We start from the raw sequence: 24,820 nt of genomic DNA on the forward strand, positions 1-24,820 counted from the left end.
TAGAATGCAGACCTGGAGGTTCTTTGGATCTGGGACGTCACATCTGTCTCCTCCACCTCCCCTGTAAAAGCTTCTTAGCAGGAATTTTGCAAACCTCCCGTTTAAGCCCAGCAGCGAGAACCATTTGTTTGCTTAGAGATTATTGAGGGTCCCTGAAGAGTGAGGTTGACCAATATTGAATTTGTTAATGCAGATAAAACAACTTACAAGACGCTGGTTTCTAATAATACCAAGGTGTTGCTTTAAAGATTAATTAAACTCTAACATATTGAGCCAGCCTAGTAGACTCGTGAATAAATTCCCGGTGACATACTGGGTTTCCTTTGCTCCCAGGGTTTGTTGGAGCTTGATGCATGGCAGAAATGGCAAACTTCTGCTGATTATGCTCCCGTCTTGTTTGCTACGGCTCTTGCATTCCAAAGCAGTTGCTGCGTCCCGGCGGACTCTTGATTCAATAGGCTTAATTACAAAGTTGAAAAATTGAGTCATGCGCACAGGTCAAATTAGAATGTACTTAATATCCCTCCAAAGGAGAATTTGGACCAGTTTATCTACAGGGCTCCCAACTCCTGGGAAAATGAAAGCACAATCCAGATCAATAATGCTATTAAGGGCTGAATTAGAAATGAGTTCAGACAGGAATCGCAAGGTGATCATGTTTGGACCACATGCTGGTTTGAATGGAAAGAGCTACAGTAAAATAGACTTCGTGACACCAGTGTATGGACTACTTAGGAACATAGGACGAGGCCTTATATGGAGTCAGACCATTGGTCCACCTAGTTTAGTATTGGCTACACTGGCTGGCAGCAGCTCTCCAGGGTTACAGGGAGGGGGTTTCTCCCAGCCCTGCCTGGAGATGCCAGGGACCTTTTGCCTGCAAAATCCAGGCTGTGCCACCAAATTATCATATTTCCCAACACCTCACAGGGTATGTTAAGCTTAAGTATGTGCATAATTTCTCATCTCCTTTCCCCCCACCCTAAAACTAACTCTAACTCTTTGCTTGACATTCTCCGTTATTTATTTGTGGCTCTCATCAGACGCCATCACTTCACAACTCAGAAGATCCAGACTCATCAGTTGAAAAGCATCAACTTGAGAGTACAATACAGTGACACTGGATTTGTATAATGATGACACTGAGGCAATTCTACTGTAAAACGATCTGTACCATTAAACTCAAGAAACATATTCCTTGCAAAGGAAGAAGGGGAAGAGAACCCCCCCCCAACCTGTGCTTTCCAAGGCTGCTAGACAACAATTTTTGATGCAAGATAATGTGTGCAGCATGGGAAGATTTGCACAACTGAGGCAACAGTTTCCTAGCAACCATAGATCCTCTACGAATCCTTTCACTGATAACCATTAAAATGTATGTTAAATAGCATTAGGCACTGAAAAAAGAGAGAAAAGAAATGGAATCATGAGGAGATTCACGAATTACAAAGACTGGGAACTGTTTAAGCAGTGCAGTGTTCAAGTTTTTGATGTAAAATATATCCATGCCCCAAAATAATGATGCTACTCTCAAAATAGTTATCACTATTTTTCTTATTACATTTATTACCTGCCCTTCATCAGCAGGTCCCAGAATGGGTTGCAGCAATTTGAAATTGCAACCAACCCTAAATTAGGCTGCCATTTAGTAGTGGGTCCTAACGCGGGTGGCGCTGTGGGTTAAACCACAGAGCCTAGGACTTGCAGATCAGAAGGCCAGCAGTTCGAATCCCCGTGATGGGGTGAGCTCCTGTTGCTCGGTCCCTGCTCCTGCCAATCTAGCAGTTCGGAAGGACGAAGTGCAAGTAGATAAATAGGTACCGCTCCGGCGGGAAGGTAAGCGGCGTTTCTGTGCGCTGCTCTGGTTCACCAGAAGCGGCTTAGTCATGCTGGCCACATGACCCGGAAGCTGTACGCTGGCTCCCTCAGCCAATAAAGTGAGATGAGCACCGCAATCCCAGAGTTGGCCACGACTGGACCTAATGGTCAGGGGTCCCTTTACCTTTACCTTTAGCTAACCTACCAGTTGAAGATCAATGTCATAGAGGACCAGGGATGTGCATTCTGCTTCCCTCCCCGACCGATGCTTTGAAATAGCCAGGTAGAAAGACCTATGTTCTCATTTACAAGAGAGGCCAATGAAAGTCTTGATCCTGGCTCAGAGGAGAACTTTGGAGACAACAACACCTGGCCTCAAAGTGAGCTCTACAAGGTCTGAATTTCTTCTCCATCTCAGATCAAAATCTGAGCTACAGAAGAATCCCTGTCTTCTATGCCAGCTTTCTCTAACCCAGTTCCCCTCCAGATGTTTTGTACTGCAACTCCCCACTAGCCTCACCAGTGTTGGGGAAGCTTGCACCACACTCTTCCTTTCCTTAACTTGGTGACAATGGGAGCAGCAGCAAGCCACATGGGCAGGAAAAGAAAGAGAGGGGAGATTTTTATTTCTCCTTCTTCTACCAACTGCCCATTGCACTGATCCTACTTTGCATGGGGAACATTGGGAGATGTCATTCCCACAAAGGCTTCACAATTGTATTATATTTTTAATTAAGAATGATGAGGAAGTTTGTCTGGGCCACCTGCAGTAACAAACTTCAGGGTCTCAAAATTGCAATTGCAGCAGTCTTTGGGAAAACTACATCTCCCATGAGTCACTGGGATCCGATGCCTGGCACATTGCTAATTAGCCAGTACACCAGAGCATCTGAGAAGGAAGTGAGGAAGTGGGGGGGAAACCCTTTCCCTGGGGAGAAAGGCTGGCAGGCTGGCAGGGACCACCTCTGGAGATAGGTAGTTTTCCCGAGCTTCTTGAATTGGCTCAGATTCAGAAAATTTATCTGAGTTCTCCACCCCCCAAAAAAGGGGATAATTAACAAGGTAATCTGAAATATGTTTTAGAGAGCTCACACATCCCCAATTTTTATTGGACAAACAGCTTCACATAATTGAAAAGTTTATTTTTGGGTGAGGTCAGCCTATCAGGGAACTATTTTCCCCCCTGAAGGTCTATCTAGCCATTCCCTTCATAGGGCAAGTTTTTAATATTCTAGGAAGTGGGACTAGTGTTTCCTCCTGCTGCCCATGATATTCAACCCAAGGACCTTCAGCATACAGATCAGGTGAGCGTTTCATGTGTCTTGAATAATATGCTAAAATTGCTTTCACTTTTGAGGATCTGTTTCTTTCACCGACACCTAAGCCACTGCCCATATGCTGAGCCCCATGGCTGAGAGAGGTTATCCTTCCATCCTACTGGATGCCATATGGTGGCAATTGAGAAGACTCAAACAGAAGGATGAAACTTAAGCAGGGTGCTTTAGAGAAGTCTCGGGATATTGAGCAAATAGGCTCTTCATATTATGAGATCATGTATCAGGTGATGCATTCTTCCCACGCTTATGAGTTAATTATGAAAAAAAGCAATCAATATCACACCAGTGTTTTTCAACGGTTATTTTTTAACCACATACCAAACTATACAAAACAATGAATGCCTGTGAATGGATCTCCCCATCCCATCTCTTTAAAGTTCGGTAAAAAGAGGCAACAAAAGAGGGAGTTCAGAGGGAATTCACCAAATGCCAAACCCAAACAAGAAGCTTTCAAGCATTATCCATTTTAACTGGTACCTCCTGAACTCCTGGCTGACAGACAAATAGCTACTTTCCACAGAGCTGACCAAGTAACAACCCATATGGCGGAGAACTGTCCCAACACTGGCACTGTTGCACCTTAGCTGAATGGGGCTGGAGAGAGCCAGGGTGGCAGAGAAGTCAAAGATACAGGGGTGTACTAAGGAAGACAACCCAGTGCTCCCACCTGGGCAGCCCCAACTTCGCATCCCTATCTGCCCCCCACCCTGGCCCTACAACACAGGCTGCTACTGAACCTGCTGTGATATGTGTGCCTACATTTATCCCTATTATTATTATTATTATTAACCCACCCTAAGGTCCCAGGGAGGGCTACAAGATTACAATACAATACTCAAAGCAATTCAAAGCAACCTACAATAGGTTTCAGTCTCTGTCAAATGGGGGGGTATTTATTTATTTTTATTTTTTGCTGAATTTTGTACAGCAGCGGAAATACCAAACTGGTCAGTATAACTATAATGAGAACAGAGAGCCACTGAAAATAATAAAAACATGACTAACTTAGACCCATAATTTTTAATGGTCCTACTCAGAGTAAAAAACTACTCGGATACAGCTCGATATGACGGTGGGTCAAAGGAAATGGGCAGAGAGATGTTTCTGGCTGATGGGCCACAATGGCTCTCTCATACCAACTCTCGCAAAAATTATTGCTTGTCTGTTGCCCTTATCTAAAGGCAAACTCCTGGGAATGATCAGAAATGGTCTTTTAAAATGAAATTGATAGGCACCAGTGCTTTATTTCCCCCGATATTCCCCATGACATATAGGAGCAGAGATCGCACAGTGTCTCGATAAGGCCAAAGAGCGAAAGTCAGTGAGATGAATTATCGGCTGCTAACAGTTACACTGCTTGACAAAGGAGAAAACTTATAATGCAGAGTCATGGCATTTCCACTGGGAAGGTTAGAATAGATGTAAAATCAATATGCTGTTATCTGTTTCTCGTTGTACTTTTTTTGGACAGGCAACAATAACCTGAAATGGGGTTAACTATCCTTGCTAACTACCATGATGTCTGAGGGATGGGGTAGGGAGATGTGGGGAATATTTTTATTCAAAAAATTGGCTATTCATGGGGTGGCTGGGGATAGAACATAGGCCTCCTGAAAAAAACATAGAAGGGGGAGGGGGTTATTTCTGGAATTTTTTGTGAGGCGTTGCAATGTATAGTGCCCCATTTGCACTATACATTTTAAACTGCATCATAGAATCATAGAATGGTATAGTTGGAAGGGACCCTAAGGGTCATCTAGTCCAACCCCCTGCAATGCAGGAATCTTTTGCCCAACGAGAGGCTCAAACCCACAACCGTGAGATTAAGGGTCTCATGCTCTGCTGACTGAGCTATTCTGCCCACCCCCTATATGAATGACTCCCCCAAAAAAATCATGGGAACTGCAATTAATTAGGGGCTGATGAGAAGGACATTAGGCTTTCTAGAGAAGGGGGAGGGTCAGTGGATGCTGGTCGTGGAAGGGGGACTGGTGCTTTTGAGCTCTAAATACAATATGGTGTCATACCCTCCAACACGTTGTGGTGAAAAACTGGACACGTGTTTTCTCCAGCCGTGCTCCTGCACGAGTCATATGATGCACACAAGATCACGGCCCCCAAAGATGCGCCTTTTTCGGGGCCATTCTTTTGCTGCACCCCAAAATGTGCATTTTTAATGACAATTAATTTTTAATTTTTAATTGGATGTCCCAATTTTAAAAGGACAGTTGAGAGGTATGTGGTTTTAGTCTGTATATTTTTTGTGTTCTGAAACAAGTGCACACACCCTCTCTCCCCCTTCCTATGCCTATCTATCTATATCTATCATCTATCTATCATCTATCTATCATCTATCTATCTATCTATCTATCTATCTATCATCTATCTATCTATCTATATCTATCTATCATCTATCTATCTATCTATCTATCTATCACCTATCTATCTATCTATCATCATCATCTATCTATATCATCTATCATCATCATCATCTATATCTATCTATCTATTATCTATCTATCTATCTATCTATCTATCTATCTATCATCTATCTATCTATCTATCATCTATCTATCTATCATTTATCTATCTATCATCTATCTATCTATCTATCATCTATCTATCTATATCTATCTATCATCTATCTATCTATCATCTATCATCTATCATCTATCTATCATCATCTATCTCTATCTATCTATCATCTATCTATCTATATCTATCTATCTATCTATCTATCTATCTATCTATCTATCATCTATCTATCTATATCTATATCTATCTATATCTATCTATCTATCATCTATCTATCTATCTATCATCTATCTATCTATATCTATCTATCATCTATCTATCTATCATCTATCATCTATCATCTATCATCTATCTATCATCATCTATCTCTATCTATCTATCATCTATCATCTATATCTATATCATCTATCTGTCTGTCTATCTGTCTATCTATCTATCTATATCATCTATCTATCTATCTATCATCTATCTATCTATCTATCTATCTATCTATCTATCTATCTATCTATCTATCTATCATCTATCTATCTCTATCTATCTATCTATCTATCTATCTATCATCTATCTATCTATCTATCTATCTATCTATCTATCTATCTATATCATCTATCTATCATCTATCATCTCTATCATCTATCTATCTATCATCAGGAGAAGAAAAGGCTAAGGAATAAACGCTACACAAATCCAGAGTGGAGTCTCTAAGACAGTTGGATGGTGCCTTGTACGTCTCTTTCCAGCTACTCCTTCAGCCAAGCTACTGCCAAATGTATTTCTCTGCTTTCCTTTGGACCACATCAGCAAGGTCGAGAGGCGGGTATTGTCATCTGGGTAGCACAGGACCTCCACACACACTGCCCAGGTTTGCTCCCTGGGAGGACACTTCAGTCCCGCTAACACAGCTTAAAAACATGGGAGGCAGCAGCTATGAGTTGCCAATCTCTGTAGCCATAGCAGGCACTGTGAGTCTCCTAACAAACAAAATGTCTGGTCTATTGTAGCAAGGGATGAAATGGAACAAGTAATTGGAGCAACATTAAATGCGCAGAGGAGTCAGTGCTCTCCCCTGCATTGCGGCGAAATGGGAGGCGGGTTTCTCTGCTTGAACCGACGTTCTCCAGAGCCAGCCCAATCCCTACACAGTTTGGATAACCCTGATGTTCTCCAGATCCCCAGACGGGGGCTGGGAGGGATAAACGCCCAATGCCTAAGCCAAGGTCTCCCTACATCTGAAAGTTTAATAAAGTTGTGTCCAATTTTAATCCCATAACACGTTGTCGTGAGTCATTATTCCTCCCGCCCTACCACTGAACTGGGGCCCTCCCACAACGTGAGGCTGGCACCTTCCCAGCCAGATTCGACTGAGTGGACAGCCCCTGTTATGCTCACTCACAGAGAGAAGCTATTTGTACCTCGTCTCTATTCAGAACAGAAGTGAAGGAAGGCGTCCAGTTCTGGCATCCAATGAAATGTAGGCATGTTCAAGGGGGCATGTTCCAGGTAGGAGATCCTGAGCCAGTGCAAACAGGAACTGAGCAGGAAGAACAACTGGGCTCTTGTGAGCTGTGGATTTTGGAGGGGATGTTTATGGAGACCTTTTGTCAATGCTATAGGAGATAAAGGCACACAGGCACACGTGGGCCTCAGACTGGTGGCCCTTGCGGTAGTTATACTCACCATATTATTATAGTAAGCAAGAGGAGACACAAGCACAGTGGACGCTCGGGTTGCGAACATGATCCGTGCACGTTAGCAACCCGCAGTGTTCGCAACCCACAGTGGTGCGTCTGTGCAAGTGCGGGTTGCGATTCGGTGCTTCTGTGCATGCGCAAAGCACGATTTAGCGTTTCTGCGCATGCGCGACTGCCGAAACCCAGAAGTAACCCATTCCGGTACTTCCAGGTTTCGGCGTGTCCGTAACCTGAAAAAAACGCAACCTGAAGTGTCTGTAACCTGAGGTATGACTGTAAACACTTGGCCACTGCCCAAAGCCCTCGCTCCAATATCATATGTGGAATTGGGGTAGGCTTTATTCCTGAAGCAGAGGAGGGGAATTCTATTTGCAAATGTTTTCCCCTCATTGTCCCTTCCCTTTGATGAATGCTTATGAGCATTCTCTCTCATGCTGAGCAGGTCTTGCTGCCTATAGCTGTGCTTTTTCTTCTCCTCAATCATCACACACCACTTTGCAGGCTGCTCTCTAGCTTCCTGGCTGCCTGTGACTGTGATTCAGAGCGCTCGCTTCCTGAAATAGGATTTGTCTCGAACATTGTGTGAGTTGCTCCACAGATCGCTCTTCTGTGCAAGGAACGCTGAATTCAACCGGCTAGCGGCTGCAGACCTGTGATGCGCATAAGAACAGTTTGAAGAAAAGCCTTGGATAATTTCCACCCAGATTATTTTTTAATGCCAGATGGAGAGGCTATTCAAGGGGCAGCTTTTAAGCCCACTTGTAAGACTGTGCTAGAGACATGGAGGGGAAACTGTGCTGTGAGAAAACTACACAAACACACAGTAAGTAGCAGCAGTCCCAAAGCATTCCCATATAGGCTTTTTGAGAATCCAGCACCCCGAAACTTGAGATTCAAGAATGATGTCACGTGGCCTGGTGATGCCCCAAAGTGATGAAGGAGTTTGGATTTGATATCCCGCTTTATCACTACCCTAAGGAGTCTCAAAGCGCCTAACAATCTCCTTTCCCTTCTTCCCCCACAACAAACACTCTGTGAGGTGAGTGAGGCTGAGAGACTTCAAAGCGTGACTAGCCTAAGGTCACCCAGCAGCTGCATGTGGAGGAGCGGGGAAGCGAACCCGGTTCGCCAGATCACGAGTCCACCGCTCTTAACCACTGCACCACACTGGCTCACATGGTATGAGGTGGGGCCTGGTGATGTCACAGAGCTGTCAGCCCAGCAATAAAGGGGAGGAGTCTAGCAATAAAAAGGGGAAGCCAAAGGTGTGAGGTCCTCCTGAAATGGAAGATGGGAATAGATATTGAAAATGACTTTGAGGAGGCAACGTAACTGGTGTCATGCCTCCATGAGTCCTTGCAGGAGGCACCAATGGCAATCAACAAGGTCAAGCTGGAGGGCATGCCTCCATTCTCAATGTACAGAGATAAAGTACAAAGAAAAGCATGAGAGGTGATTTGATAGCCATCTTCAGATATCTGAAGGGCTATCACATGGGAGATGGAACAAGCTTGTTTCCTCCTGCTCCAGGACCTGAACCAATGGATTCTGACTAAACATTAGGGAGAACTTTTTGACAGTAAGAGTGGTTTGACTAGGGTTCCCATATTTCAAAAAGTAAAAAACCAGGACAGACCCCCCCCCAAATGCCAGATGTATGGCAGCCCTATGTTTGACAGGTGGAATCTCCTTCATTGAATGGTCATCTGTCACGAATGCTTCAGCTGAGATTCCTGCATTGCAGAGGGGTGAACTAGATGACCCTCAGGGTCCCTTCCAACTCTTCAATTCTATTATTCTGTGATTCTTGGGTGGCAGTCTGTGGTTGCCACAGCGCAGCAGTCTTGCAAACACTATGCAAAAGGATAGCTGTGCTCGTGGTGATTGCCACATGCAATCTACCTACTCTTCAAGACTTGCTATTGAATGAGCTCATTTTTTAGCTTTTGTCAACACCTCAACATGTATGAGGCTTCTGAAGCTGAAGCAGCCCTGACAACGTCAATGGGAGAAGATGGATTTTGTGAAGTCTTGGCAGTCTTCAACAATCTGGGGGTGCCAGCATCCTCTTTGTCCATTCACTCTCTTTTTTATATATCTTGGATGCATGGATCTCTTTTGCTCTGGGAACAAGTCTTTTGCAGGCGTGTTACGGACAAAACTGTGCATTGCGCACAACGGCCTGAGGGAATAAATATATTTCCAGAGCACTGGAAGCACATGACTGTCAGGCCCTTTCAGATTCCCAGGAATTAATTAATTAATTAATTAATTGCTGGCATCCCCTTCAGGTAGGCTGATCCCTAGTTGTTGAGAACTTTGCTAGTTGTGATCAAAAAACTTAAACCTGCCCTGGTAGCAAACTGATCCCATGATGCGTGGCAGAGAAAGAGAGAGTGAGTGCAAATGTGCACACTGCCGCATCATTGCCAGCTGCGCGCTTCATCAGTGGCCTCAGTCCCTGGCAGTTATCTCTCCCTGCCACCCAGGAAGTAACCTGAAACTTGTCCTCATCTGCATCCATTGCTGAGCACTGTAAGGTCCCTGGGTTGTGGGTCATGACCCAGTCTTGCTCAAAATTACCCCCTGAAGCTACTATTGGCGCAGAGAGGGAAGCTTCTAATTGGAGCCTTCTCCCTGGAGCTAATAGCAGTTTCAACAAGAGAGGAATTATTTTGATGTGATCACAACATACAGGTAAAGTATTGACCCCTCTCCTCCCTGTGCTCACTGTCTATGACAGTGGTACCTTGGGTTACAGACACTTCAGGTTACAGACACTTCAGGTTACAGACTCCGCTAACCCAGAAATAGTACATCGGGTAAAGAACTTTACTTTAGGATGAGAACAGAAATTGCGCCATGGCGGCAGTGGGAGGCCCCATTAGCTAAAGTGGTACCTCAGGTTAAAAAACAGTTTCAGGTTAAGAACGGACCTCCGGAACGAATAAAGTTCTTAACTCGAGGTACTACTGTACAGTGGTACCTCGGGTTACATACGCTTCAGGTTACATACGCTTCAGGTTACAGACTCACTAACCCAGAAATAGTACCCCTGGTTAAGAACTTTGCTTCAGGACGAGAACAGAAATCGTGCTCCGGCGGCACAGCGGCAGCAGGCAGGAGGCCCCATTAGCTAAAGTGGTGCTTCAGGTTAAGAACAGTTTCAGGTTAAGAACGGACCTCCAGAATGAATTAAGTACGTAACCAGAGGTACCACTGTATTATTATTAATTATTATTATTATTAAATGTGCACATTAGATGCTTGCATGCATTTAACATCATGTGTAGTTTGGTGCTTGGTGCTCATGAGATGTGCAAACTGTAGTGTCAGCATAACCCATGGTACATGCAGATTCCCTCCACAGTGCAGAGATGGGTTGCTGGGGAGTCCAGAGTCGCAATGCTAGCTTTCCAGCAGGTGTGTCACTGCTGCTGTCCAGGAAGAGGGTGGGTGAGACAGCAGGGAGGTCAGCAGAATGCATCTGACCAATCTGAAACTCTGTTTGGCTTTTGAAAGGGAACTGCAATAGCAGGGACCCTTGTGTTGTAAGACCTGTTATGTGAGGACCTACCACCCCATCCCTTTCAGAATTTATCTTTGAGGAGGGGGTGGTAAATGAAGGACTAAATTAATGAGGGGTTGTTGGATGTCTGATCCATCCAATACTTTTGGTTTCAGATTAATTCCAAATGGTAAAACCTATATGTTCCAGAACATCCCAGGTGATAGCAGTGAGTTCTCTGCAGTCTGTGCCCATCCCAGTATAGATCCCCATTGCTTCATCTTCCCATTTAGCCTGGTTTGTCTGAGGCACCTAGGTCAATGGGAGGGGAACTGAAATTGTCATAATACCCAGTTGATTCAGATATACATGGTCAGGAGCATGCACCTTCATGCAAATTTTGAAACAGGACTGAAAATCACGATGGAGAAGTTAGAGCCTTAGCTGCACATACCACAGAAAACACAGAATTATAAAACTGGCAACGTGGAGGCCATCTACTCCCTGCTCAATGTAGAATTTACTAAGTTGGATGCAACCACAGCATAACAACGAGTCCTCAATCAGATGTTTTGGACTACAACTCCCATCAGCCATAGGTAGCATGGCCAATGGTCAAGGATGGTCAAGGATGATTGGTTATGCTGGCTAGGGCTGATGGGAATTGCAGTTCAAAACATCTGGAGAACACCAGGTTGGTGAGGACTGATGGTATGCTATTTTGTAGATGCTACGTTGAGTAGGAAGCTGCAGTAGATGGTCTCAGCATGGCCAATGGTCAAGGATGGTTAAGGATAGTCAATGGTCCTAGCTTTATAAGTCTGTGTTTCTATAGTATATTAAACTAAGGCTATAAACTGCTTCACCAAAGTGATTAAATGTGAAAACATGTGCACAGACATGAAAGGCACACACATTCCTTTGTGGGTGCTTATTGCCCAAGGATACAAGAATCTTCAGCAAAGGAAATGTGAGCACCTCCCAAGGTAGACTGTTCCATTTTTGAATAGCTCTTACAATTAGCAAGCTTCTCCTAAGTTTTAGCCTAAAGGTAAAGGTAAAGGGACCCTTGACTATTACGTCCAGTCGTGACCGACTATGGGGTTGCGGCAGTCATCTCGCTTTATTGATCGAGGGAGCCGGCGTACAGCTTCCAGGTCATGTGGCCAGCAGGACTAAGCCACTTCTGGCGAACCAGAGCAGTGCATGGAAACGCCGTTTACCTTCCCGTCAGAGTGGTACCTATTTATCTACTTGCACTTTGACGTGCTTTCAAACTGCTAGGTTGGCAGGAGCAGGGACTGAGCAACAGGAGCTCACCCCATCATGGGGATTCGAACTGCCGACCTTCTGATCGGCACGTCCTAGGCTCTGTGGTTTAACCCACAGTGCCACCCATGTCCCACCAAGTTTTAGCCTGCGTCCATACAATTTTCATCAACTGGTTCTTGTTCTATCCTCTGAACAACAGAGAACAAATCTGTGAAGGTGCAGTGCAAAATTAATCAGAGAATGGTTCTCAGGAGGCCATGATGTAAATCCATCTCTCTGACAAAGTGCTGAAAATGCTAGAATTGTTCACAAACTCTGAAAGGTTCCATTCATTTTGGATTCCAGAATAATGAAATAAATATGAAAGTATGTCTATTTGTTAATACAATAGATTTAAGTGCATTTCCCTTGAAATCCATCAGCAGTTCCACTCCTATTGCATCTGCAATATTTGATACATGCATACAGAGACAGAGCAAGATCTTAAACCCAGCCATGAGAGATACAGCACGTTGGCTGAAAAAAAATGTATATAAGTGGAAAGTGATTATTTAAAATCCATCCTTATGGGCGGATTATGGGAGGCACGCTTTTCATGAAAGAAAACCAGAGTGCTGAGCAGAAGAAGGGAATAAGCTAATGCAAACAAATGTGATCTTTCACAAGTACGCTCTGTCTTCCTTTTTCTATAATTAACTGTTCTTTTAGTTTGCAAGAGACTCGTTTTGCTAATCTAAAAGGGTAATTGCTTTTTACCCAAGCAATGTAGGTTTCAATCGCCACAATCTTGCACCTTCCCTCCCTGTATGTATGGAAAGCATGGAGCTTATCGCAAAAAAAGGTAGTAGGATCTTGCTTGTCCTAAGAGTTAGGACTGTGTCAGGGGCAGCATTCTAGAACAGTTAAGGAGCCAGGCACCTAGGGCCAGGCTCTAAGAGCAATTGGGATAATAGCTCAGTGATTAGAGCATCTGATTTGCACACAGGAGGTCCCAGGTTAAATCCCCAGCATCTCCAGTTAGAGCTTGGAAAATCCAAGATCAGAGAACAAGCCAGAAGACCCTCTGAAGTGCGGGTAGACTTTGTTGCTCAAGTACAGTTCCTCTAAGACAGAAAGCTCTCTTATACTCCTTCCTGTCTTGTAGGAGCCAATGACCATTCTGGGTGGAGTCAGTATGGAAAGTTATTCCCTGAGAAGCTGCAAGGCTCATCATATGTGGTAGTGCTCAACAGTTTCTGACATCAGCACATGGAATATAAAGGGGCATGAGGAAGAATGAGCTGTGAGTGATCCTAATGGGGTAACTGTGCCCCTGAAGGACCAGGTGCACAACATGGAGTCATTTTGGACTCACAGCTGTCCATGGAGGTGCAGGTTAATTCTGTGTCCAGGGCAGCTGTCTACCAGCTCCACCTGGTACGCAGGCTGAGACCCTACCTGCCCGCAGACTGTCTTGCCAGAGTGGTGCATGCTCTAGTTATCTCCCACTTGGACTACTGCAATGCGCTCTACGTAGGGCTACCTTTGAAGGTGACTCGGAAACTGCAACTAATCCAGAGTGCGGCAGCTAGACTGGTGACTGGGAGTAGCCACCGAGACCATATAACACCGGTCGTGAAAGATCTTCATTGGCTCCCAGTATGTTTCTGAGCACAATTCAAAGTGTTGGTGCTGACCTTTAAAGCCCTTAGTGGCCTTGGTCCTGTATACCTGAAGGAGCATCTCCACGCCCATCATCCAGCCTGGACACTGAGGTCCAGCTCCGAGGGCCTTCTCTGATGGTTCCCTCGCTGCAAGAAGTGAGGTTGCAGGCAACCAGGCAGAGGGCCTTCCCGTAAGTGGCGCCTGCTCTGTGGAATGCCCTCCCAGCAGATGTCAAGGCAATAAACAACTATTTTACTTTTAAAAGACACCTGAAGGCGGCCCTGTTTAAGGAAATTTTTAATGTCTGACGCTGTATTGTTTTTGATATTTGGTTGGAAGCCACCCAGAGTGGCTGGGGAGACTCAGTCAGATGGTGGGTTATAAATAATAAATTATTATTATTATTATTATTACTAAGTGAGGTGCATAAGGGTTTCAGCTTGATGTAATTTCCTCCTTACGTCAAAGCTCTCCTAGTATAGCTGTACAGCCAGCACAACACCACTCTGACAGTAGAGTCATATCCAAGTTAGTAAACCAAGGTTAAGTCAAAGTTACCCCGGTTTGGGTATAAATGGGAAACTGTGGTTTAAACAAACCACTCTAGAAGTGCCCAAGTATATCCGTGAGGAGAAGAGGAGAGATGGCCGGAGGGGTGGGATGGGGGAAAGCAAAGCAAACAGGCCTCTCTCTGTCCTCACTGGTAGAATGAAGCACCACTGATGAGGGAGGGCTCACCATGCTTTCTCTTGACTTGATAACCATGGTTTATTAAGCTAATATTGCTACCTCTGAGCTCAGTCTATGTGCGAATAAACAGAGACGAATCTGACATCACCCCAGGAAGGTCTATAGGTCGGGGATACAGCAGCGGGTTCCTTGTTCATCTCCAGGTGGAACTGGGAATGTCCCATGCCTGAAATCCTGGAGAGCCACTTTTAGTGAGTGTAGATGATAACTGAATTAGATGGACCAAAGGTCCCACTTGTTATAATGTTGCTTCCTATGTCCTTAAGTTCAGTATATTCAGAAAGTTGTGTTACAACATTTCAGTCTCCCCAAACACTTTGCTGCAGACCTCCAAGTCACCGTAAGTTCAACAACGACAACAAGACTTCAGAGGGGCACTCCTATGAGAAACTGCTGAACTTGAATTTAGTAGCAAATGTTATTCCGTTGAATCTGGGCTCAAGTGAGGAAGATAGCAATATAATCTTATCACCCATGACTGCTGTTGTGAATGAGTCATTCCATTCATATCGTTTATGCATTTGGCCAATGCATATAAATGAGGTGTAACTACTGCATGCCCTTTGCATTTTGTGGCTCTTTCTCTTGCTCCACTTTCGACAAACTTTTATATATCTGCACATATGAATTGCGTCCAGACTTCGGGTGCAACCCTAGCTCCTTGATGTTGTTGCCTGGGGAGGTTAGAAAACCAAACAGGCTCCTGTCCACCACCCAGCCTCCACTGCCAGGCTAGTCCACCATGCAAGGGGGAGGGGGGCTTCGCCATGCTGGAGGCCCCATGGCAGGTATAAAGTTACTACTGACTATTTTACCACTTGTGGTAGCCAGCAGAAAGCCCGAAAATTGGGAATTTGGGAGTCGGGTGATGGAGGCTTTGGCTCTGCTGCATCCAAAATCTGGCATATCCCATAAGGGGCAGAGATTTGTATCTGTCACTATGTTCCATGATTCCTCAGCCTCACTTAAGCTTTTGTAGTTGGAGTCAGTCAGGGCCCCCAGGGCAGGTGGGAAAGGGCCTGCAGGACAGGTAGCAGGTCTTCCAAGACTCATAGCCATAATCCCTTGTTGTGAAATTGATTCAAGATGCTTTATGGGAATATTTCATACACACCCACACACCAAATGAAGATAGCACAGCTTATGCCACAATACATTTGATAGGCTTTAAAATGCCACAGGACTCTTTCCTGGCTGCTTTGCTCCAATAACTGGAGCCATGCATGCAAGATGGTGCATCATGCAAGAAGGACCTGGGATCCCTTGCACCCTTGGCAAGGAGCTGTATTGATGCCCCCACCCCCGCCAATTAAAAAAATATCCATTTACTGCAATAGTCACATTATAAATTACTACATTTTATGTGACCCAAGTACTCAAATGTTCAGAGTGCGGGCGAGGCAAGGTGGAAGGGCAAAAACATTCACACACTTTTGTGCCGTGGCACAGGAATAATAATAATAATAACAACAACAACAACAACAACAACAACAACAACAACAATAACAATAATAACAATAAATTTATTTATACCCGGCCCTCCCCGGCTCAGGGCGGCTAACACCAGTAAAATTACAGTAAAATCATAATAGGGGTAAAACCCCAATTTAAAATACAGGTTAAAATGCAATTTAAAATGCAGCCTTATTTTAAAAGTAGCCCATAGATCAAAACCATAAGGGGAGGGAAAAACATAAGAGTCAGACTGAGTCCAAACCAAAGGCCAGGCGGAACAGCTCTGTCTTGCAGTCCTTGTGGAAAGATGTCAAGTCCCACAGGGCCCTAGTCTCTTGTGACAGACAGTTCCACCAAGTCGGGGCCAGTACTGAAAAGGCCCTGGCCCTAGTTGAGACCAATCTAACCACCTTGTGACTTGGGACCTCCAAAATGTTGTCATTTGTGGAGCTTAAGGTCCTCCGCAGGGCATACCAGGAGAGGTGGTCCCGTAGGTATGAGGGTCCTAGGCCGGATAGGGCTTTAAAGGTCAAAACCAGCACCTTAAACTTGACCCTGTACACCACCGGGAGCCAGTGCAGTTGGTAAAGCACTGGATGAATGTGATCCCGCGGCAAGGAAGGATGGATAGCTTCTCCTGCGTTAGATCTCACTGCGGCAGCACTGGTGCGGCAGCACAAACATATGTGTCATATACTCCATCATCTGATAGGTGATTTTTGCACATCACCGCCCCCTGGGTCTGCATCTCCAGAGGGTGCCAGTTTTCACGAATGCTGAAAACTCCTCCAATCACATGGCAACTTTGCTTCTATGTCTCTGAACCATTGTCACAACTGAGCTTGTGCAGGTTATGTAAGGTTGCCTGAAATTGAAATGTTCGGCAGGACTATGTGTTATTAGTTATATTATGAAACACCAAATACAATACAGCCATTGCAAAGTTGAGCTTCCTGCATTAGCCTGAGTTTATTGAAGACCTTGGAAATCTAAGCTTCAGGCAAGCTGCTAAGACCTTTTTATTTTGTCAGGCTTGTAGTGTGGGTTAAAGTTCTGTCTCCTGGTTTTTATCGCTGAGTTGTTTTATCACGCTCTTGGTTTTACTGTACGAAATTGATTTTAGAAATATGAACTGTTTTCAGTGCAGCTTGAAGACTTTTCCTGCATGTTTGTTTGTGAACTGTTTTATCGTATACTCATTTATTTTACTTGTTTTCTTTAATATATTCTTTAATATATTCTTTAATATATATATATTTTGGAATACACATGGTTCAAAATTGTCACAGTGCCCACAATATGGATTGCATTATTAAATTCTACATAGTAATCACCGTTATTAGAATCAAAGAAGAGAACATTTAATATCTATTTTGGAAAGTGGTTTGTCTATCTGTCCCTGTTCTCCTTAGGTTCCGCTGCCTCTCAAGATATTGTCACCAAACTCAGCTGAAGGGTTCCTGATGTGAAGAACAACAACAACAAATCAATACATTTTGGAGCTCTAGTTTTTCATTTCCCAACACTTTTTGAGAAATGAAATTCCCATGGGGAGCTCCAGGAAGGGGCCAAGTTGGAATTCTTGACCAAAGAGAAGAGGATCTACATTACTGAAGACATTGTGTGAATAAGTCCAGAGGTTCAGGGGCTGGAATTCCAAAGGAAACCCACATTTATCTATTCATAAAATACTACAGCACTGAAGCAGTCAGAATTCAGCAGAGAAATGTTTCTATTACAACTGTCCTCTGGATTCAGCACAGAGAACTGAGGCAGAAAATGATCAGGGAGGGAATTTAGTCCAAGCTGAACATTCAGCAACCCCATGAAATCGCCCGTGAGAGAAAGAAGGTAGCTGCTGGACTTGTAACATGGCAGAGAGGGACTTTTACCATGTTAAAAGCAAAGTGGTTAAAGTTAATACGCAGGATGCATCTGCCTGTCAGCCTCTGCCCATCCCACATGTATGCTATAGAGCTCACAGCCCCACAAATTCTAATGGCAGCCCTCTGAACTGTGAGGAGGGGTCAGCTTTGTTCTTTCCTTTTTGCAGGACCATCCACTTGCTATTCAGGGTGCTGACCTGTAATGGAGCATAGAGCTTTTCAGACGGAATTGCCTTCCATCCAGAACCTTGCCTTAAGGCCATCTTTGACATGGCACAGGCGGCCAAGGACACCTTGCAAAATTGCAGCAGTATGGATGCCTGGTGCTTTTATTAAATGACTGCATTTATAAACGTGAACAGGGGAAGAGGAGATGTTGCACACAGGTCTTCTGCCCTCTTATGCTGCAGACTACACACACACACACCTACCTTTCTTTCTTTCTTTCTTTCTTTCTTTCTTTCTTTCTTTCTTTCTTTCTTAAAAAATCTATAAGGCTTCTCTTGACTTCAAAGTGACTTAACATTTTTCTTCCCCTAAGGGCTCAGCTTGAGGTCATCAGTTTGTGAATGGGCCAGGATTATGCAACCAGGAAGCCAGTTTGCTTGGGCCTCCCCTGGGTTAAGTTCTTAAGGTCTCAGTTTAGCACCAGCTGGTAGGAGACAGGGGCAAGGGGAGGAAGCTGGCAATTGCATACATTATTTCAAAAGTGAATTTTTAAAAGGGGAGTGTGAACGTTTTCTCTCATGTTAATTGGCACCTCAGGGGTGAAGTATCATGTGGATGATACTATGCAAGTGAAACTGTTTTTGCCGTCTCCAGAAAGTGAACCCTACATATACGAGGTGTCTTCTGAACACAGAAAGCTGCGTTATACTAAGGTAGACTGCCAGTCCAAAGAGCTTTTTACACAAATAGGTGTAGAGGTGGATTTCTCCTCACTTATATTACCTGAATTTCTTTACACTGAGATGCCAAGGGCTGAAATTAGGAAATTAGGATTTTGTGCATGTAAAGTCTGTGTATATGTACTTCCTCCACCCTTGCTGGCTCCCGGGACTCAGGAAAGGAGGATTTGAACCCATAGCTTCACAAGCACAAACCAAACTGAACTACTGCGCAAGACAAGAGAAGAGATTTTTTCAGAGGAATTTGCTGAGGATTTTCTTTCCCTCGCCCTTCTGCAAAAAGAGGGGCAGTTTGCCAAATGCACTCCAAATACTGTCAACCAGTGTACATTTGTGTGTCACCGTTTTGCTCCGCACAATGCCCCAGGTATGATGCTAAGTCCGCGGCATTGTGGAAAATGGCAAAATGGCAGCCAGATCGACAGATGTCACTGCTGTTACTTTCAACAACAACAGGGTGGCGGTGAAACTCTTAAGAAAAAAAAGGAAGAAGCTCTGCTATTGCTGATAGTGAGCTTTGCCCTTATGCCCTATTTTTGGCTCAGCTGCAGAACATAGAAAGCTACCTTCCACCAAGTCAGGCCATGGGTCCATCTAGCTCTGTGTTGTCTACACTGACTGGCAGTGACCCCTCCAAGTTTTCAGGCAGGGGTCTTGGATCAAACCTGTGACCTACTGCAGACCCTCCAAGTGTTCCTATTTTACAGGGATCGTCCCAGATTTACAGAAGCCGCCCTTGTTTCTGATTTGATCCCGGATTGTCCCGCTTTTCCCTAGGACACCTGCATAATAATAATAATAATAATAATAATAATAATAATAATAATATATTTGTACCCCACCCATCTGACTGGGTTTCCCCAGCCACTCTGGGTGGCTCCCAACAGAATATTAAAAACACAATAAAATATCAGACATTAAAAACTTCACTAAACAGGGCTGCCTTCAGATGTCTTCTAAAAGTTAGATAGTTGTTTATTTCCTTGATATCTGATGGGAGGACATTCCAGAGGGAGGGCGCCACCACCGAGAAGGCCCTCTGACTGGTTCCCTGTAACTTCGCTTCTCGCAGTGAGGGAACTGCCAGAAGGCCTTCGGAGCTGGACCTCAGTGTCCGGGCTGAACGATGGGGGTGGCCCCTTCAGGTATACTCAAAGAATTGTTGGAGGGTATGGAGTTATGTGACCCCCAAGTCCAGGAGATAGGTAACTATACATCCTTTAGAAGACATCTGAAGGCAGCCCTGTATAGGGAAGATTTTGTAATGTTTTTAAAAATGTTTTTATATTTGCTGAAAGCTGCCCAGAGCGATGATGATGATCGAATACAATGTCCCTATTTTCATTGAAGAAATGTTGGAGGCTATGCTACTGCAGATGCTCCACCACTGAACTACGGCCCCCTCCCCCAGACCCATGAGAAACATGCCAAATAAAGTGGTTTTGGGTTGGCTCACCATGCTTGAACTTCGAGGCAAGGAGGCAGATTTCCTAGCAGGCATTCCATCCCTTTGCAAAATGATGGTTTCTCCCGGCAGGACAGGCCTGACTTCGCATGAAATCCCATCGCCGTATCTCTCATGGGGAGGGCCTGTATCCAAAGACAAGGACTTCTCCAGCTTGCGCAACCGCGCTCTAGCCACCAGGTCATCGCTCCTCAAGCTCTCCAGGTCTGTCTCTTGGTGTGACTTCCGGGCCACAGCATCGGCTTTCCAGCCCTCAGGGGTCTTCTTCTTCATCCGCAAGTCATCCAGGCTTCTACCACCCGAGCCCAGGCTACTCTTCAGCTTGGCGGCCCGGAAAGCTCTCAGACTCACAGGGTCTAGCACCCTGAACGTGACCTCGTTCAGGAACTGTGAGAACTTGAGCTTGGCCTCGATCTTCTCTTCCACGACAGACAAGGAGCTTGAGGACCCTTGGCTCAGCGCGCTGAGGTCAGAGGCCGACGAGCTGCTTCTCTTCTGCACCTTCCGCCTCTGCAGCTTCTGGCTGGTGCTCCCTGCTTTGGCTGGGTAGAGTGAAGCGTGCTCCAGACCATGAATGTTTTCACCCCATTTCTGGTTGTGTTTCAATCGATGGGATTGATAACCTTCATCCTTATTTTTGCTTTTAACAAAGCTTTTAGCCTCTGACCTTCCACCACTTTGGAGCTCAAAGCTGTCCTCGCTGGAGCTGCAGGGTTTGGAATAGCTCGCCATACCCAACATGCTCAAATGTCTGCTGTCTAGGCTGCTTCCAGCTTCAGAGGCACGGAGATAGGCAGCAGCACCGCAACATGGTCGTTCTTCAGCCATCCCCCTAGGCCCTTCTGGCTTGTGGAGTCTCCCGTGTGCCCCACTCTCCGCCTTGATGTGTGTTGGAGATCCTTTGGACAACAGCTCCATGGGATCTTTTCTTTTACGTATCAGAATGTTAACCTATTGCCAGCAAAATGGCATCTCCCTCTTCTTTTTCATCCATGCAAAAGGGCCGTTTCCTTGGCAAAATACACCCCTGGTCCAGCTGCCACAGTTCACATTCCCTAGTCACACATACCCACCAAAATTAGATCAATAGCAAATTTGCATCATTTTAATTAGTTGTACCAATCAACTAAATCCATAGTACATGCAATCTCCCACCTCCTGCCCCGGTCCCCGTCGCTGAGAAACGTGGGTTTCCATCGATCAAGACAAGCATTTGATATATTCCTGCCTGTTGAACTGTGAACTCATCTACATTGATGTGAATCAATTCACACTAAGTAAGCTCTGGGGCAGTAACATTGCAGGGCTTTTTTTTTTTTTTAAAGTCAGATACTAAAGAAGGTCATATGATAGTATGAAATGCCCTGTTCTTTGTTAATGCACTCTGCTCTGTTATAAAACACACACACAAATCTATGAGGACCCATCAGGCCATGGAATAAGATGTTTAGGGGGATGATCTGGTCCCCCTCCCCCACTGCAGCAGTGTCCATGCACAGAGGATTCCCCTTCAATGTATATGCAATGGGGGACATGCAAAGACACTGTTACCCATAATATTATGTGGAATGGGAGGTCACATCCATCCAGTCAGTCCATCCTCTCCACCCAATGTTCTGGTGCTCTCGGGAAGACGTAACTTGCACTGTGTGGAGGAAGAGGTCTGATGACATGGGAAGCCCACAAAGACCTCACGTTCTCTCTAATATTCTGCTGTGTTGACTTTGTGTTTTCTCATCCCATGGGATCTACTGATCTTATGGGAATCTTCCATATGTGGACACTGAACCGTGGGTGGGGCTTCGTTTTGCCTTTAGTTTCCGTGCGTTATTTATCATTTTTGTTGAAAATGTTGAGAATTATCATTATATTCACTGAAAGGAGTCTTACTGCATTGGTTTAGAAACTCAAATGATGATCAGCTGTGAGTCAAACCAAAATTGCCCTTCCTGGACAGAGATAACCTGCTCACATCTTGTAAAAGTAAAAAGCAAACTCTGTGGCACAATATTACCTACAGATCCAAAACTCTTGAGAATTGCCAGTCAGTGTCAACACCTGCTGATTTTATATGTATATGAGAACAGGTGGTATCCAACAGCTATGAATCCCTAATCAGTCAATTCACCTATCTCATTTACCACTTTTCTTGAAATTACAGTTTGATCTTTATGCTGTTGAATTGCCTTTCTTTCCCACCCCTCACTGATGACTTCCTGCTGTTGCCTGTAACATGGTCAGGGTTCCTTTCCTTTCCAAAGACTATCACACAGAAGAAGAAGCTGAAATGCTGTACAACTCCACAGGGGTCTGGGGAAGTTCATCACTCTGCATCAAAACGGTCTTGGGAAGGTTCTTCGGAATTTCTTACAAACTGCGTGGCCCAGGATCCCTTGCGACACAACGAGAGTGAAGGTATCTCCCTTGGCAAATCAGCATTCCACCTGCATAGCTGGGCAGCTTGGAGGACTAAGAATGATGCATTCTGAGGCACTTATTGGGAATACATTGCCAGCTTGATCACGGAGGGTATATAAAGAATTTGGGCAAAGGTTAATTGAAGCTTATTTAGGTGCCAAATGACATTTGAGAGAGCTTTTCTGAACACCTCCAGGTCTGAGCAAAGGCAGAATCAGACTGAAGGAACCCACCACCACCAAGATTAATTGATTCAGTGGGATGACTCTGCAAACCATAGATCAAAGAGTTTCAAATGGGCGCCCCTGTACTGTGAAAAGAAATTAAGACTTTTGTGCTTGGGAGGTAGGGGCAAAGATTTGTCCTTTTCCTTTGAACTGGGCTTACGTTTAATTTTTTTTTTTAAGGGCTTTGTTTTCCTGGGAATAGTATCACGAGCAAATGAAATCTCCTGTAGCAAAAGGAGGAGAACTGCTGCCAAGGTTGTTATGACAACTGGAAGTTTCCTAAAGAAGAGCTCTGAAAGATGTTTTCGTTTTGTGGCAAGAACTGTTAACCACCGCCTGCAGTTACCCTGTAAAAAAATATTTTCCCTCCTGGTCCTGCAAAAGTGCTGGTGGCAGCATTTGCAGGTTAAATCAATCAGCACCCTGCTCCTATGAATTCTGAAGATACGATACCCATAGCTGTCACTTCAGCTCACGGGGCACCTGTCAGCTGGGCCTGTCACATGCGTAGTTTTAATCTCATTTGGCCATTATTTTTTACTAGCAAAAGATTGGTCACTGTTATGATGTGTGTGGTGTATTTGCAGAAAGGGTTGGTATACTGCAAGATGCTGCATTGCCCTTGTCAATTTATTTATATATACTGCATTTTCCACAGTAAATCTGTGCTCAGAGTGGTTCCGAATCAAAATCTCAATACAGCAACATAATGGCAATACATAAGGGGACTGCAACAGAACAATGAAATATTAATAATCAATAGCTGCTCATTTGTTTAACATGCATAAACATTTAACCAAGCATAGAGCTTACTGATATGTCAAGTCAAAATACCTATGAAGGACCAGGTGCGCAGCTTGGGAGTCATTTTGGACTCACAGCTGTCCATGGAGGTGCAGGTTAATTCTGTGTCCAGGGCAGCTGTCTACCAGCTCCACCTGGTACGCAGGCTGAGACCCTACCTGCCCATGGACTGTCTCGCCAGAGTGGTGCATGCTCTAGTTATCTCCCGCTTGGACTACTGCAATGCACTCTACGTGGGGCTACCTTTGAAGGTGACCCGGAAACTGCAATTAATCCAGAATGCGGCAGCTAGACTGCTGTTTGGGGGCAGCCGCTGGGACCACATAACACCGGTCCTGAGAGATGTGCATTGGCTCCCAGTACGCCATCCCTTCAGATGTGAAGGAAATAAGCAGCTATCTTATCTTTAAAAGACATTTGAAGATAGCTCTGTTTAGGGAAGTTTTTAATATTTAATACTGTATTGTTTTTAACACTCAATTGGAAGCCACCCAGAGTGGCTGGGGAAACTCAGCCAGATGGGCGGGGTATAAATAATAAACTATTATTATTACTATGAAGCAACTCCTTTAGGAAGCCTTCTTGGGATGGAGGGTGGAGCAGAAAAGAAAAGAAAAGAAAAGAAAAGAAAAGAAAAGAAAAGAGAAGAGCTAATGGTAAAGGATCCCTGAACAGTTAAGTCCAGTCAAAGGTGACTATGGGGTGGTGGCGCTCATCTCGCTTTCAGGCCCAGGGAACCGGTGTTTGTTCACAGACAGCTTTCTGGGTCATGTGACCAGCATGAATAAACCACTTCTGGCACAACGGAACACCGTGACGAGTGCCAGAGTGCATGGGAATGCCGTTTACCTCCCCGCTGCAGCCGTACCTATTTATCTACTTGCACAGGTGTGCTTTTGAACTGCTAGGTTGGCAGAAGTTGGGACAGAGCAACAGGAGCTCACCCTGCCGTGCAGATTCGAACTGCTACCTTCCGATCAGCAAGCCCAAGAAGCTCAGTAGTTTAGACAAGAGAGCCACCCTCTGTGAGGGTGGAGCAACACAGATGAAACCAACCATCCTCTGATGGCAACCAGAGAGTCTCTCTCCCATCACAGTTCTG

The 24,820-nt window shown here is 44.8% G+C and overlaps 1 protein-coding gene across 1 annotated transcript in view; it reads right to left on the bottom strand.

Annotated features, from left to right (window-relative positions):
* The window catches only part of BEGAIN (brain enriched guanylate kinase associated), a 177,882-nt gene extending 156,610 nt beyond the window's left edge, over positions 1–21,272 (bottom strand). Inside the window, exon 1 of the mRNA XM_083614916.1 lies at positions 20,261–21,272. Coding sequence (XP_083471042.1) covers positions 20,261–21,187 — 927 coding nt within the window. The 5' untranslated portion in view covers positions 21,188–21,272. The remainder of the gene's footprint in view (positions 1–20,260) is intronic.
* Between the last annotated feature and the right edge of the window lie 3,548 nt (positions 21,273–24,820).

The sequence above is a fragment of the Podarcis filfolensis genome (assembly GCF_964270895.1).
Source record: "Podarcis filfolensis genome assembly, chromosome: 1".
Lineage (NCBI taxonomy): Eukaryota > Metazoa > Chordata > Lepidosauria > Squamata > Lacertidae > Podarcis > Podarcis filfolensis.